This window comes from Aquila chrysaetos, chromosome 16 (assembly GCF_900496995.4).
Source record: "Aquila chrysaetos chrysaetos chromosome 16, bAquChr1.4, whole genome shotgun sequence".
NCBI lineage: Eukaryota > Metazoa > Chordata > Aves > Accipitriformes > Accipitridae > Aquila > Aquila chrysaetos.
In genome coordinates, this window is record NC_044019.1 from 10,653,972 (window position 1) to 10,669,775 (window position 15,804).

Consider the following 15,804-nt stretch of genomic DNA (forward strand, 5'->3'; position numbering starts at 1 on the left):
GACTAGCAACACAACTGTGCCCTTCCATCCTAATTGATGGCTCTTCTCGAGAGCACAGCAGATCCAGTTGAGACACAGGGAGCTGAGGATAAGTTAAGAGCTAAAACCCAGTTCAATTTAATTCTTAAATGAATGCTAGGAATCCCCCATACATCTAAGTTTATCATTTATTGTCTGTAATTTTCTTAACTAATTCCAAATTTAATGATAGCTTTCAGCTTTGGTTTTCTCTTCCAATTAAAGTACCACTGACTATGTATGATTTGTGTGTAAAGTCAAAAGCAGCTTACGTGACAATTACAGTGGGAGCACAGCACCTACTGTTCAAGAGAGTCATCCACAAGAAAGTGCTTGCATGATAGTTAAGGTGCTGAGATTAAGTTGTACATCTTTCTTGTACTGTCCCAAAGCTATTTTATTAGTGGCTCAGCTTGATGGTGGTAAACTTTCAGGAGGGAAACAAAAGAACTGGAGAGACCAAGCACAACTGTTTGCACATACAGCAGAGATTTCTTGGACGTGATGAACTTTTGAGGTCACAGTTTTTCATGGAGTCATATTGTTGAGTAACTTTACATTTACCCCATAATGATTATGATGTAGTGGGTTGAAAATTCCTCTTTCACACCATGGAAGACGCTTTGCATCCACTTTTTTTTCCAGGAGCAAATGAAAACAATTCTGACTGAACAAAGCAGAAGGAAAATATAAGTCTATGGTAGAAGCAGAATACCTTTGTTCCCTCTGTTAACTCAACATTAGCATTGGTTACTTCATTTTAGACTCCCCCTCAGCTGGAATGACTAGTGTCAGAGGGGCAATCACTAGAGAATACACCATGTCTGTCTGTTGTCCAATATGGAAGAGAGTATGTATTAACTTAGGCTGTCCCCATGAAGCAAGTTGTGAATTTAATTTTGGTTTTCTTTTTGACTGTTGCAGCAGAAAGATCTCAGAGTGGCACTGTATTTTGCAGTTAGATTTATAGCAGATTGATGGAGTAGAAAATGGGACAGGTCTGCTCACCCTTCTTGCTATACCTCTGATGTCAAACAAACCACTAACGTTGCCAAGCACCCAGGGGAGGGGGGAATGTACAGGTGTATTTGAGCAGTGCTATTCAGTGCTTTTCATTTACAACAGAAAAATCAGGTTAAACCACGAACATCCATTTATTATTTACTTCCTTTTTTGTGTTTGCTTGATTCTATAGAAATGTGTATGTATGGTTAGACTGGGAGAGGGGGTTTTGCAATCATTTTGGATACTACCTGGTGGTGACCAGTGGATCGAACAATAGCCTGCTTTACCAGCAGAGACTCTCAACAAGAAAGCACCATCTTCAACTGCAAAAGCTTCTAAAGCAGAACTTTATACTTTCATTAAATCAACAAAAATGCATTTATTTAAGAGCAGCTCCGTTTAATAACTAAATTCTTAAATCCTGTCCTGAATTTTGGATAGCTCATTCCCTGCTGCTTCAGTATAACTATGTTCATCCTGCTGTAAGAAGTGGGGTACCCTGGCTGATATAATGAACACAATTCAAAACATCAGTACAATGTTAATGCTGCTGTTGATCTCCCAGGAAGCATATGGAAGATGCTGAGGGGTACTTGGTCACAGTTAAAGATACTAGCTTAAAAGGAAATGCTGTGGGTAGATGAATGTTTTCATATATAGGCCTCATTTGCAAAAAATGAGTGATTAAACTGAATCGAGTCTCTCTGTAGTACTTTGGTGGTTAAGTGAGAAGGGAAGAGATGTTCTGGAGGTCTATGATGGAAAACATGAGCATTAACTCAGAACAGGAACTCCTCGTGTTCTTTACAAAATGCAGATACCTGTAATAGACACCAGCTCTACGGGAGAAAGGCTAATGTCAGTTAACTTTTTATTCATTGCATTATAGGACTGTTGTCCAACATCCCCCTGCTCCGTGCACTTTGATTCTGAAATGTGGTACTCAGCAAATTTTGAGTTTTGTGTCTTCTTTTTTTTGTTTTAGATTGACAAGTATGCTCAGCGGGATCTGAAGAAAGGGCTTCATTTGTATGGGACAGATGGAAATATTGGCCTAACTAATGCATGGAGCATCATTCAAACCGACGTAAGTCTGAGTTGTTTGGGTTTTTTTTATTCCTTTTTACCCTCTGGGTTCTGTAACAGCATGTTCTGGGTGTGAACCTAATTAAACCTCCAGATCCCAAGACAATCTCTTCCTCCCACCCAGTCAGTACGTTAGCAACTAAACTCTCTGCTTATTGTAACAAATGGTAATTCTTATTTATTTCTCCTTTGACCAGGATAGCTTATTTCTTTTAAAAATTTATATTGTGTTGACACCTAAATATCGTATAGTTCTGTGTTGTGTAGAGAGTGAAAGATGGCCAAGAGGAAACAAGGAGTACCTTCTCTTTAAAGTCAAAGGGACAGCTTATGTTGGAATAAAGAGCAATAGTGTAATAACAAGAACCACTTCTGTCCTGTCTCCTTTCATTGCTATTGTTGTTTTCCACTAGTGTAGTCAAAATGGAAACCAGCCATGGTGTTTACAACCTCCTCCTACAGTCAATATGTTTTTCCCAGCAGAATTCAATTATCCCCCATTGCAGATGGGCTGGGGATGCTTTTTGCTATGTTGCCACTGCTGTTGCATCCTTCTCATTCTCTGACAGCACTCTGCCAGTGTTTGTCTCATAAGGACTGGTGGACACTATAGCTGGCTTCCTCCTTTTGTCCTTGTCAGGCTTGCTGAGGAAACACCATCACTGACAGTTCACATTTATTAGCTCTGCCCTTTCTCTTTTCATACTCAGTTCAATCAGTTCTCTTGGGGGTGATCTTTCTGATTTGATTTTCTTTGCTTCTTGAATGAGGAAAAGTGCTCCAACTTTTCTTCTGTTTTAGGAAGAAACACTTGCACTGCCTTGGCTTCACTCAAAAAGCTTTCTCAAATTCTCTTCCAGAGGTGCTAGCGTGGTGCAGACGGGCAGGGCTTTAGTCTTGCCTCTGATATCTTAAATTGGCCAAAGATGATAACCTCTCCTGATGCTTCCAAGGTTATATGAACTATTTGAGATGATGGATGGGCTACCTACCACATTCTGATACGATAAACCTGCTCATTTACCCTTTACTTCCTCTATTGTCATTTGGGCTGAAATCCTGAACATCTTTCAGTCTGGTAGCATCAAGATTCACATATACTTTTCTGTATGATACAAGGTAACAGGAGCGGCAGGCTGCTAAAAAAAGGTCTGAGAAATTAAAAATTTGCGGTCACTAACAGAACAAAAGAACTGGTTGTCCAAACTCCATGTGCATCTTTGGGGCTGCAGGAGCTGTCTGTATTGAGTGGCTTAGGTTGACAGCAACAGTACTGTGTGTACAAGACAAACAGCTCAGCAAACAAGCTAATAAGCTTTCCAGTCCTGCATTCTAACAACTGCATGTGGAAGGTTCTTTCAGTTACCTTTGAAAGGCTTCAGCATCTTGCAATATTTTTAATATTTTTCTCTTCCAATACTATGATGAAATATGAGAAGGTATCAATTACTGACAAGGGAAGTGCATTTTATGGTGCTAGCCCAAGAGTAGGCTGTGTGAAGTATAGATAAAATTTTTAATATCGTTGCTTATATCAAACAGTATTAGAAGTTTTACTATTCTACACTAACTTAACTCTGCTTAGTAAAAATTACTAATACTAAGATGTTTGCAGTAAATATTAATCTGGTTTCAGTGACACCCCAAGAACTGTAAAAAGCATGTAGCAAAGGTGTGTGGGGGAAGCATTATTTGGAGGACTTATGGGATATAAATCCCATGCTTCTGCTTCCCTTTCTGTAAAATAGTTGTAACAATATATACTATGTCTAGTTCACCTAGTCGCATTTTTTCAAGATGCTCAAAAGTTGGATTGGATTCAGAAGAGAGGTAAAAGAATAATGAGAATTTTGGAAATTTACATTATTGTGAGAAATTTGAAGAGCTTTATATAACCAGGAAAAGATGAAGTAGTGATGTGATTGCACTCCTTAAAAAGAGAACAGGAAACGAAAAGGGTTTTGAATTAAAAGGGCTCTGTAACTGATCCAAGAGGTAAAAACTCAGGATACGGATATCTGATGATAGGATGCCATTATACCGCAGGATGGTGGATTCTTTTTCTCTGAAGTCAAGACAGGGTTTTTTGTCTAAAAGAAATGGTCTTGTTCAGTGACAAGCGTGGGTTTGAGGCAAGACTCAATAATAGTCTTTGGTCTGTGTAGTGCTACAGATCATGCTTGTTGTAGTTTAACCCCAGCCAGCAACTAAGCACCACGCAGCCGCTCACTCACTCCCTCCCACCCAGTGGGATGGGGGAGAAAATCGGGAGAAGAAGTAAAACTTGTGGGTTGAGATAAGAATGGTTTAATAGAATATAAAAAGAAGAAACTAATAATGATAATAACACTAATAAAGTGACAGCAGTAATGATAAAAGGATTGGACTATACAAACGATGCACAGTGCAATTGCTCACCACCCACCAATCGATGCCCAGTTAGTCCCCCAGCAGCAATCCCTCCGCCCCGGCTCCCTCCAGTTTATATACTAGATGGGACGTCACACGGTATGGAATACCCCTTTGGCCAGTTCGGGTCAGCTACCCTGGCCATGCCCTGTGCCAACTTCTTGTGCCCCTCCAGCCTTCTTGCTGGCTGGGCATGAGAAGCTGAAAAATCCTTGACTTTAGTCTAAACTTTACTTACCAACAACTGAAAACATCAGTGTGTTATCAACATTCTTCTCATACTGAACTCAAAACATAGCACTGTACCAGCCACTAGGAAGACAATTAACTCTATCCCAGCTGAAACCAGGACAATGCTCGATTGTCTTAATGATTCCTTTGGCCTTGAAACCTATTAAAGTTTAAAGACTGTCTTGTAAGTTTCAGATGAAACTGCTCTAGGTCTTAGGAGCTCAAAAGATAACAGGAAAGTACCATCTTGCAAGCCATGTACAGTCATATTACATCACTCTCTTTTCCAGCATGGTAACTATGAAATTATCATAGAATGGTTTGGGTTGGAAGGGACCTTAAAGATCATCTAGTTCCAAGCCCCCCACCATGGGCAGGGACACCTTCCACAAAACCAGGTTGCTCAAAGCCCCATCCAGCCTGGCCTTGAACACTTCCAGGGATGGGGCATCCACAACCTCTCTGGGCAACCTGTTCCAGTGTCTCACCACCCTCACAGTGAAGAACTTCTTCCTTACATCTAACCTAAATCTACCGTCTTTCAGTTTAAAGCCACTACCCCTTGTCTTATCACTACTTGCCCTTGTAAAAAGTCCTCCTCTGGCTTTCCTGTAGGCCCCCTTTAGGTACAGGAAGGCTGCTGTAAGGTCTCCCCAGAGCCTTCTCTTTTCCAGGCTGAACAACCCCAACTTGCTCAGCCTATCCTCACAGGAGAGGTGCTCCATGCCTCCGATCATCTTTGTGGCCCTTCTCTGGACCCGCTCCAACAGGTCCATGTCCTTCTTATGCTGGGGGCCCCAGAGCTGAAGGCAGTTCTGCAGGTGGGGTCTTACCAGAGCAGAGTAGAAGGGCAGAATCACCTCCCTCAACCTGCTGACCACGCTGCTTTTGATGCAGCTCAGAATGTGATTGGCTTTCTGGGCTGTGAGCGCACATTGCTGGGTCATATTCAGTTTTTCATTCACTAATACCCCCAAGTTCTTCTCTGCAGGGCTGCTCTCAATCCCCTCATTGCCCAGCCTGTATTTGTGCTTGGGATTGTGCTTTGGTTTTCCTAACCTTCCATGCACTGTCTTGACAGTACCATAGCGTTGAAGTCTCTGTGCTCCCCATGCTGGGGATTAAGGAGAAAAGCAAAGAGCTCCCACAGATCCATTTTTACTGCTTTACGTGATTGGTTATCACATGTATATTTCAAAACTATTTAGGAATAGTCTATTGCAGTGGTGCAGCAAACACCATCCCAGCATGGTTAATTATGTAAAATGCTTTGCAGTTGAATAGCGCTATGTAAATGCCAAGTATTATTTTTTGTGTTCAGTAATAATCGTTATCCCTCACATCCCTAATCAGTAGAGTGTAATCACTGATAGGAGGATTAGGGCAATACAGGGGACTTTCTGAAATGAAGTCCCAATCTAGGCTTGCTGTTAGCATTCTGGCTCCTAAAAGATGGCTCTCAAAAAACCTCCACATTAGATCCAACCACGTTGCCGTACAGGACAGTATCTCAGCACTGACTTTTCTAATGGGGCCAGTAGACATCAGTCATTGGTTAAGCTATGGGCCATGTCTGTAGGTGGATATAAAACAGCAGCCTCAGAAAAAAAGCGTGACATGTAAAAAACATGACAGTAACAGAAATCATAATGAGTTCTTCCTCGTCCTCTCTGCATTCCCACTCCTTTCTTTGCAAAAGTATTTTTCAGATCTTGAGCAGAAGGATGGCACCATGGTTAACGTAGTAGGCTCAGATATGAGGGATCTAAGCTCTGGCATAGTTCTTCATTTCTCCTACTATTAGCTTAGGTAGAGACCATCCCCACCCTGCGTTCCCTAAGTACGACTATGTATGGCAACTTTTGCTTAAAGAAGGGGAAAAAAAGGTTTTCCAGAAACAGAACCACATTTAGATGGCATTTGATTTCTGTGGGACTGGCTGATCACAAATCAGAGGGGAGTTTTGACTGGGAGTATGGATACACAGTGTGCACACAGCGACTTGTGAGTGGCGATTACTGTACTTCTTCTTCAAGCGTAAAAGGCCTGAGCACCTTTGTGCCTTGAGAAACGGTTTTTCTCTTTTTAACAGAAGTATACAATTCCTAAGTAACTGGGAACAAGTTAAAAACAGGGTCCATCAGGCCTGTCTTTAAGGAGGAAGTTGCAGTTTTGGTCCATGACTGATTTGTTCAGATTACCAATAAGGGAGTTGGGTTGAGCTGCATACATGCAACGCATGTTAGAGGAAAAGCACTAGTCTCATTTTGCAGTTGTATTAAGCCTCTAAGTCAGGGAGCAATTTCAAATTAGAGCATTTCATTGATTTCTTTTTAATACCTTCAGCTAACCAAATCCACAATCTTTCTCAATAGCATTTCAAACCTTAAAAGGATCAGAAACACAAGCAGGTGACTTCTGCGTGTTGTGACTGAAGACTATGAAAGCTTACAAAGTGATTTTAAACATGACTAAAATGCTAATAGTTTAGGATCTAAGTTACCCTGAACTGCATTACACTCCTTACCAACCAGGACTGGTTAAAGTTACGGGTGGAGATCATTAGGAAACGAGAAATAGGCATTGATTTTTAAAATGTTGCTTCATCCCCCGCATCTTTGTGATCAATATTTGAACATTTCTCCTTTTAACTAACCAGGCAGTAATTTGAGAGACATGCAGAAAACGCATTAGCTTCACTAAAGTGAGCAAATTCAGCTCACTGTTACTGCTGTGTAATGCCTTTCATGTCTATTTAGACTACTGTAACTGAGAACAAAATTTGGCCCATCTCCCTCTACCCCAGTCATTGGTTCTATTAGATCAAACCTTACTTTAGGATTACTGCTGAAGTAATCCAAACAACCCATTAAACATGATTTTAGAATGAAACTATCTTATTCACTACTTTTTACAGTGATGGAGGAAAAAGGCATATAAAAGGCACCCTACCCTCTCCCTAGTTCTTGGTTGCATTCACAAAATTGGAAAACCAGCAATTGCTAAAACCTGTCTGCAACAAGGATTGGATGTCTGTTTAGTTTTATGACCTCTATCCCAGCCTGGCTGATTTTGCAGGAATTTGGCAAAGAAAATAGGGCCTACTTAGCCTTCAATACTGGGATTGCCTGTAAAATACGTACAAGAATCCAACTCCTTATCATTTCTATAGCACTAAGATAGAAACTTTGTGTTTAACATTAATTAGCAGCCCTAGATACCCTATGCTAGAGCAGCAATTACTTGTTAACACAAAAATTAAGCTATTTGCAAGCAGTGTGGCATTCCATATATACAGCACAGAGACCTCAGTGCTGTTTGGTGGTGCTTGGCTGGGAAAAGCACGACCAGCAGCATGACCTTTGACTGCCTCATCGTGTTGAGCAGCCCCTGCATGTTCTGAGCTCTTGGGAACTGATAAGCCGCTTCAGAACCCCACAGGTAATCAATAGGGGAGTCATTTATATCTCTTTAACAAAGGAGGGAAAAAATGCGTTTTGACATTTTGGGAGGCAGAGCCTCCCTCCCACGTGAAACATGAAACAAACAGCAGCGTATTGTCAGTATTCCTGGACATGTTCAGCAGCAGGAGCTTAGATACTCAGAGGCACCTGACAAGCTTTTGCTTGTTTAAGGAAATCTGCCAAACACTGTACAAGTGTCCCCAGCACTACTACCTGATTGTCACCTTATGCAATAATTAATCACATTTGTTCATGTGGGCTGGCACAATTGCATCTAACCATGCATGCTCTTTCACAGCTGTGAGCCCTGGAATCAAGTGACCTGAGATGTCCAAGCCAAGGTGTCTTAAAGTTACTGCTCTTCAAGACAGTAGCTGACATTTTTAACAGATTACCCCCTTTTAAAGTGTGTTAGTCTGGGTACCCCAAAATAAGCACTGTTAGTTTGTAATTGTTTCTAAAAAACCTAAGTGTATTGTTCTCTGTTGAAACTAGGAACAGAACTAATCGATTAGGCAACCTTGTCTAATTTTATCACTTAACTAGTGAAGGGAACAAGACAGGACTGTAAATGTGACCAAAAAATGAATGTGGTTGTAGCAAGAATCAAGTCTGCAATTGCTTCACGGCAGTCAGGCAGTTTAACTTTCTTGCACTGGCAGAACATCAGCCTTGGTGGAAGAACATGAAGTCTGGTATAACTGGCTACAACAAACTGCTGGTGACAGAAATTATCCTTCACGTGACCTGAGCTTTCTCATCCTCCAAGTGCAGGACTGCTTCCAAGTATCCTGGCTCAGAAGCCTTGTAAATTTTAAAAAGAGAACATTGCTCTCAAATCTAAGAGGACTCTAAAAAAATCCTCTTATTTTGCTCTTTGTCCTCAATATTCCCCTTTCTTCTAATAGTCCTTCATCTCTCTCAACAATTTGGTTACTTATCGTTCAGCTTCATGCACACAGGATAAATCAGTCACTTGTAACATGATGCCAAATCATTCCCACACTCTCTCACTCTCTCTTCTCTACTTGGGCCCCCATAATGAAGGCTCTGAATTTACTGAGCTCTCAGCTTATCCGTCTTTTTGGCTTCTAGCTGGACCTCTTTGCTGAATCTATACTGATGAGCCATTCAGTCCCACTGCTGCTTGTTTCCTTGGTCTTGCCTCTCTGACCTACTGCCCTGGGTCAGTGCCTCTGCTCCCTAGAGATGCCATTCACTGGACTTGGTCTTCACTGAACGCTGCTCGCTCACTTGCTCGTGCGCTCTCTGGTCTCTGTGGTGTTAGTATATTCTCTTCTGTGTTCGTCACCTCCTCTCCTTTAGGATTGTGCATCATCCACTGCTTAATTCCATTGCTCATCCTTCCTTTGTCTTCCAAAGACATGGCATCTCTTCCAGTTACAGTTCCAGATCTGATTTCTTCCAGTCCCAAGACTGTTGATCCTCATGCTACTTCATTCTTTTTTACCCTCGATCTTTTCTCAGCCCTTTCTCCCATTGGTGGGACTGCCTCGTCTGCTAGCAGCGGCAGGCAAGTATCAATATTCAATCCTCTGCTCTTGTACAGTACACAGAGACTCTGCATGGGCAGGCAATGTGTGTCCAACTGCAGCTTGTCTTTGCAACTGCATGCCCTCCGATTTCCACCTTCTGGCTTACCAGGAAGTTTTACTCTTTGGAGTTCCAACCCTAGGTCATGGCCTAGCCACCTTCTGCTTCACAGGCTCCATAGGAACAGCTGTCCTCAACCTGTTAGTGAACCCTTAACTACAAAACCTGTACCCCACCTCCTTAGTCTGTCAGACTTTGACACCCTCAGCCATGCAATATTATGGGGAAAAGGGGTCTTGTCCCAATTTATGCAAACTTGTGTCACTTATATTTGGCCAGAACATCACTCAAATGTCTCAGCCCCTACTGTTGCACTCTCTGCATCACAGATGAGCCACATTTTCAAGGCTTGGTATTTACAAGCTGTCACTTCTCACTGTCTATCAAAGAGCTGCCTCCTGACTCTAATGATGACAGCCTGCAAGACCTTCTTGTTAGATTTCCAGATAAACCAGCTTTCTTCAAATGCATGCCATGTGTTCCATGCTGCTCCTATCCGCTTTTGGGACCTCTTACACACGGAGCTCCTGTCTTGTGTGCAGCAACATAGAGGAAAAAAAGAAAGTCACAAACTTTTTTTTACTTTCAAGTCAGTTTGTAGAAAATGAAGCCTGTAAACTCACAAATCAAACAGTCACAAGCTAACAATTTATTCCTGCCATGGACCAAATCAGAATTCTGAGCAGAACCTTGTGGGGATAGATGTTAGTCTGGGAAAGATTTCTGACTTTTGCTTGGCAGAAGAAAAACAGTGCTGTGAGCACTGAAACGTCTCTATCACGGACTACTTTCTGCGAGGGCTTGAAGCAGCTTATGATGCACAAAGCAACGTGTGACGCCTCTGCCCTCTGTTGGTCTTGAATGGCAGATCTTGTGTGTGCAGCAGGACCAGAACATGGCTCTCTGGGCCCACAGACTCTACAGTTATTGTATATATAGGGAAAACTCTCGCTCAGGCCACTGTAAACATCAGGATCTGAATTAGGTCCTTGGTCCTGGTGATGCAGACGTCTGCATGATTATGAGTCTATCAATCAGAAACAAGAGAAATTGTCTCTATAGGGATGCAAAAAATACTGTATAGGCTTATGTAAAATCACATTTGAAATATAAGATCTTGGCAAGTCATTTTTGGGGCTAAGTAGGTGGCTGGCATAGCCTTGAAAAAGTGTGAAGTACTGCCAATAGCAGAGAGCAGTTCTGCAGCCCAGTGTCATCTTGTTTTATTAGTGGTAAAGTGTCTAAATACTGACAAATTAGTACTTTTGAGTTAGCATAGGAGGGACAGATAGTGTATACGTCCATATGGTAATGAGTCTTAGCTTATTTTGTATCACAGGACTATACCAGTTCCCAGAGGGGGAGGATGGTCACAGAGCCATTCCCTGTACTGTTACATACATTTCCTATACCTTTCATCCCACTACCAAAGTAAGTCGAACAAACTTTCCAATTTAGCACTAACATAGTCATTGTACATGGTGTCGTCATATGCAGACACTTAAAGCACCACTATTTAGCAGCATCCAATGATGACATTAAGGAACTGCACCAAAAAGAGAAGAGGCAGAAATACATCTTTTCCTGTGTGACAAAGACTTTCAACGGTGATCAGTAATTAACAGCTTAGAGCAAAATTTGCCTCGTTAACTTCAATCATGATTTCAGAAGTAAGTAGTGTTCCATAGAGATCCCAGTATCTTCATCTCCTGAGTACTGTATCTGTATCTTTATTTTTTTTCCTGAACACAAGCTGCAAACGATTGTTACAATCCTGCTCAGTCACATCAACTCTTAACCTCACTGCTTGGCTGGGGTCGTCCTGTTTCAGCTCCTGCAGTGTCCTGCCACTGCAAATAGGTGCCTTTGATTCTTGTCTCAACATTCGCTACACATAAGGCCATATTTAAACATAATAAAAGAGTGAAGGAAAGGGTCTATTTGGGTAAAGCTGAGGAAATACTGTATTTCTTTAAAATTTCAAGCCTCTGCTGGTGTAATTGAAATGCACTGAATGTCCAAATCCAGGAGGCAGAAGTCAAAGCGAGCAGAAGTCGGTGACAGATCATACTTAAGGCATCATCTCGGTTCTTCTTTTTCCAGTTCAGATGCTGTGGAGTCTCCAACTACACTGACTGGTTTGAAGTGTACAATACAACCCGGGTGCCAGACTCCTGCTGCTTAGAATTCAGTGAGAACTGTGGACTCCATTCCCCAGGGACCTGGTGGAAAGCGGTGAGTAGCTGGAGCTCAGCAGCTGCCTTGCAACCCAGGCAGCTAGTCATTTGCAGGGCCATACAGATGATAAGGTATGTTGTACCCTTACTCGTCTTCTTTAATTAGGTGGTTTCAGAAGGCTCATGTTGAGCTGTGGCTTTTGACCTCCAGTGAAACCGCCAATTTAATTATTTTTATGGGCTGAAAGCTTTCCTTTCAGTAGGCTCTAAGCTGTTTGTTGTTTCACATTGCAGACAAGTACTATCCAACACTGATCTGCAGCACAGTCTAGCTAGATCTAACTAGGACATGACAGGATTGTCCTTTTCAATGTCCGACCCACCGGAGTCAGGTAGAGATAAAGGCAAATGGCACACACACACGCACGCACGTGCCCTGGAGCAGCAGCCATAACTTATTGTGGCTCAGGGAGTCGTGAGGCAAGAGGGCTGTGTGAGCCTGAAGTGCTCTGCTCCTGCCAGGAACGCTAGTTCAGGGGCCTCCATTGCACAGTAGGAGAGGGGGAACTATTCTGCTGAATCGCCAGCAGCATTTTTTTTGCAATGAGTTTCTGCACTTGCCTGTAATTAAATTCAAAACTCCATGGGATAATTTCCCTACAATGTCCTCGGGAAGATCCTTCCAGAGCAGATAGTCAGAGCCTAAATTCTTCTGTGAAATTAGCTCAGCAATTTTTTGTGCTAATTATGGGTAGTGCAGGAGGGGCGTGGAGTAAGGCCATCTGATGAAGTGGAATTATAAGGAAGTTTTGCTGGTTATAATGGTTTGTGAAGACAACGAGTAAAGCTCTCTTGGCCACTTTCTAGTGAGATTTCATATGCATGGATTGGCACTGGCAGAGACTGAGTTCCAACCAACCATGGCTCCCTTCTACTAACTGAAGGCTGACTGATTCTTGGCCATGTACATTTACAAGACAGAGGGCACAATTTTTGCACAAGGTTGGCTTACAGACATTATTTATTATTTACACATTATTTAAAGAAAGGTTTCCCTTGGGCCAAGTCCACCCTGCCCAACACTGGGCCAGGAACATGAGGTTACAGCTACTGCAGAATTTAAAGCAGGAAGAAACTAATGATGGAGCACCCACACTGCAATTTGAAATGATGGAAAATGAATGGTATGAAATGGGCCTATGTGCAGAAGGTGTGGCTACTGAGCAGCTCTCACTGGAACTTTTGGGTTTGATTGTAATAAATACTTGTTTTCCTGAAATGTGGAGAAAATGAAAGGCTCATTCTGGATTTCTAACTGCTTCTAGCTGGTTTTTAGAGGGCAAAGAGGACCCAAATCCATGGCTTGTTTATTTTTAGTTACTGGCCCAATTTATATGGAACAGTGCTTGTGCAGCATTTTGGAGGCGCACTTTTTTGTGTCATTACAACTAGTACTCCATGTTTAAGCTTCAACCCAGAAATATGTGGTAGTTGCTCTAATGCCAAAATGATAATTCAGGCTACCTAGCAGCTTAATCTGATCTGGCTCTTTTCTAACTATATTCCCAGAGGAGTAGAGCTGTGTGTTTATCACTAATGCAATATTCTGGGTTTTTTTTTCCAGCCTTGCTACGAAACAGTGAAAATATGGCTCCAGGAAAACTTACTAGCAGTGGGAATCTTTGGATTGTGCACAGCTATGGTGCAGGTACAGTTTAATATCAATTTTCAAATCCTAATTAATTGTAACTAAATAAGTAACCATAGATCCAGATATACTCTGCCCAAGACTGTTTTAATAATTCCAAATTTTGCATGATGTTAGAGTAACACTGCAAAATTTAAGTCTTTTATGTTTTAATTTAGTTAGAATGCCATGTACAAGGTACAGAATTAGGAATACTACACGCATTTTCTGTTTTATGATGCACTGCAGAGAACAGGCACTTTATCAAGTGGTTTATCTAAGGCTTAGACTAGACTCAGTGGAGAGGTATTTCCTGCCATCCAAAGACAGAAGCCTAATTAGGGTAGGGTGAATTGCCTTTTAGGGTACTTGTATTTGTCCAGTCATTCTCCAGAGAGGACCACCCACTTAGGCTAAATATCTAACTTCAAGATAGCCTAAAGGTAGCTTGAGGCTTCAACCCCATCCTCAGTCCTAGGATAAGTTACAAGTTGCAATGTTGTTACCATTACTCAACCTTGCCCATAAAACCATGCTCCTTTTCTACTAGTTGCAGGGAAATTACGTAAATAAGATTGGCATAGACTTGCCTATCAGATTTTTGACCTGCAGTTATTGGGTTAGAGAAGAATCAGATGTCAGTGTAGTACCTTGTCTCCTCCGTACCTGTGTCTTTAATCCAGCTTGCCATGGTCATGGCCATAGTGTAGCCCCAATGGCACAAACCTTCACCTGAGAATACACAGGTGAATGCTGTGCTGGAGCTCAGGCTGTTTCAGCTGTATGCCAACCCTCCTCCATTTATGGCCCAAAGTCCCATTCCTGAATGCAGTGAAGATGGAGCTTTAGTTTCCAGCTCCACCTCTCTCTCACAGTCAACATATAAGCAGAAACGATGGCATCGCTGAGCTAATTAATATCATGTAACTCCACATTAACCCAAGTTTGGGGGTTTTTTTCAACTTTGCATGGTATACCACTAGCAGCAGCAAGAGAGCCTGGGATGAGAAATTCCGCTCATATTCCCACTAATGTCAGATTAGGCAGAATGGCATGTATCTTACTCACTCATATGTCACATAGTGGCTGCAACTTATTAATGCAAATGCCTGACTCCTTGTAGGCGCAAATTCAGTAGAGTTTTGGTTTTTGTTTTCCAGTATAGTAAGCAGATAGGCTTAGGGAAAAAGATAAAGCACAGCAAGATCATATGGCAGAGAGACCATGTAAGAGTGTTGTTAATATATTACCACGTTTTAAAAAACAGCTTTTGAGCAGCTATTCAGCATTTAGAGTCTTTAAAAGATATATTAAAAACCCAGCAGCCCATGTCAGAGTCCTTCTCATAGACCTTGATTATATTTAGTATATTAAAGAGAATAATATCTTTCTGACAGAAAGACATTACTAGTTTTCATGGGAGAAAACATGTCAGACAATTTAAAAATGCTAATTGATATTCCTAGTAAATGCTGTGAAATACAGAGAAAACACCTCAGAACACAAAAGATTTTTAGGCTGTCTTCCAGCAGCCAAAACCAAAAGTTTTGATGCACTGTCACCTAAAATGAATTGGGCTCCTGCTATTGTTGCTGTTACAATGTTGTTCTGGCCATAAGCATGTGACAGCTTTTGTTTTTCACATTAACAATGGTTATAGTTAGAATCATACAGTGACACAACTTGAAGGATATATAGCACATGTGGCAGAAAATCTTCTTCAGTCATGCATGCTCAAAATTATAAACCAAATTCAGCCACCAAGGTTTTATTATGCAGCTGTCCCTGAAGGTGTTCCTTTGCTAGGCACAGTGTTCAGGGGGATACTTCCAAAAGGTATGTGCTTACTGTAAAACAGCACACTAAAGCCTAACAACCTTACATCACTGTGGAAGAATGGGAAATGAAGGAAAAAAAAAAGTTATAAAGCTGTTATTTATGAAGTAGTATGTGTGTTATTCATGTACTCCTTCAAAATACTCATTAACAGGAACAACTATTTATGTAAAGACTAAATTTGAAGTGGTCAAATTAAGTGCTTAAAATAAAATTCATACAAAAAATTTCTACCTTTATTTCAATGACAATTTTTACAGTGGTGTTGCAAAGGAAT

At 41.5% G+C, this 15,804-nt stretch overlaps 1 protein-coding gene across 7 annotated transcripts in view; it reads left to right on the forward strand.

The window, feature by feature from the left end:
- Positions 1 to 15,804, forward strand: part of TSPAN4 (tetraspanin 4) — a 477,301-nt gene that overhangs the window by 452,070 nt on the left and 9,427 nt on the right. For all 7 annotated transcript variants that reach the window (XM_030038299.2, XM_030038293.2, XM_030038295.1 and 4 more), the window contains 3 exons: positions 2,009 to 2,110; positions 11,931 to 12,062; positions 13,629 to 13,712. In XM_030038299.2, coding sequence (XP_029894159.1) covers positions 2,009 to 2,110; positions 11,931 to 12,062; positions 13,629 to 13,712 — 318 coding nt within the window. The remainder of the gene's footprint in view (positions 1 to 2,008; positions 2,111 to 11,930; positions 12,063 to 13,628; positions 13,713 to 15,804) is intronic.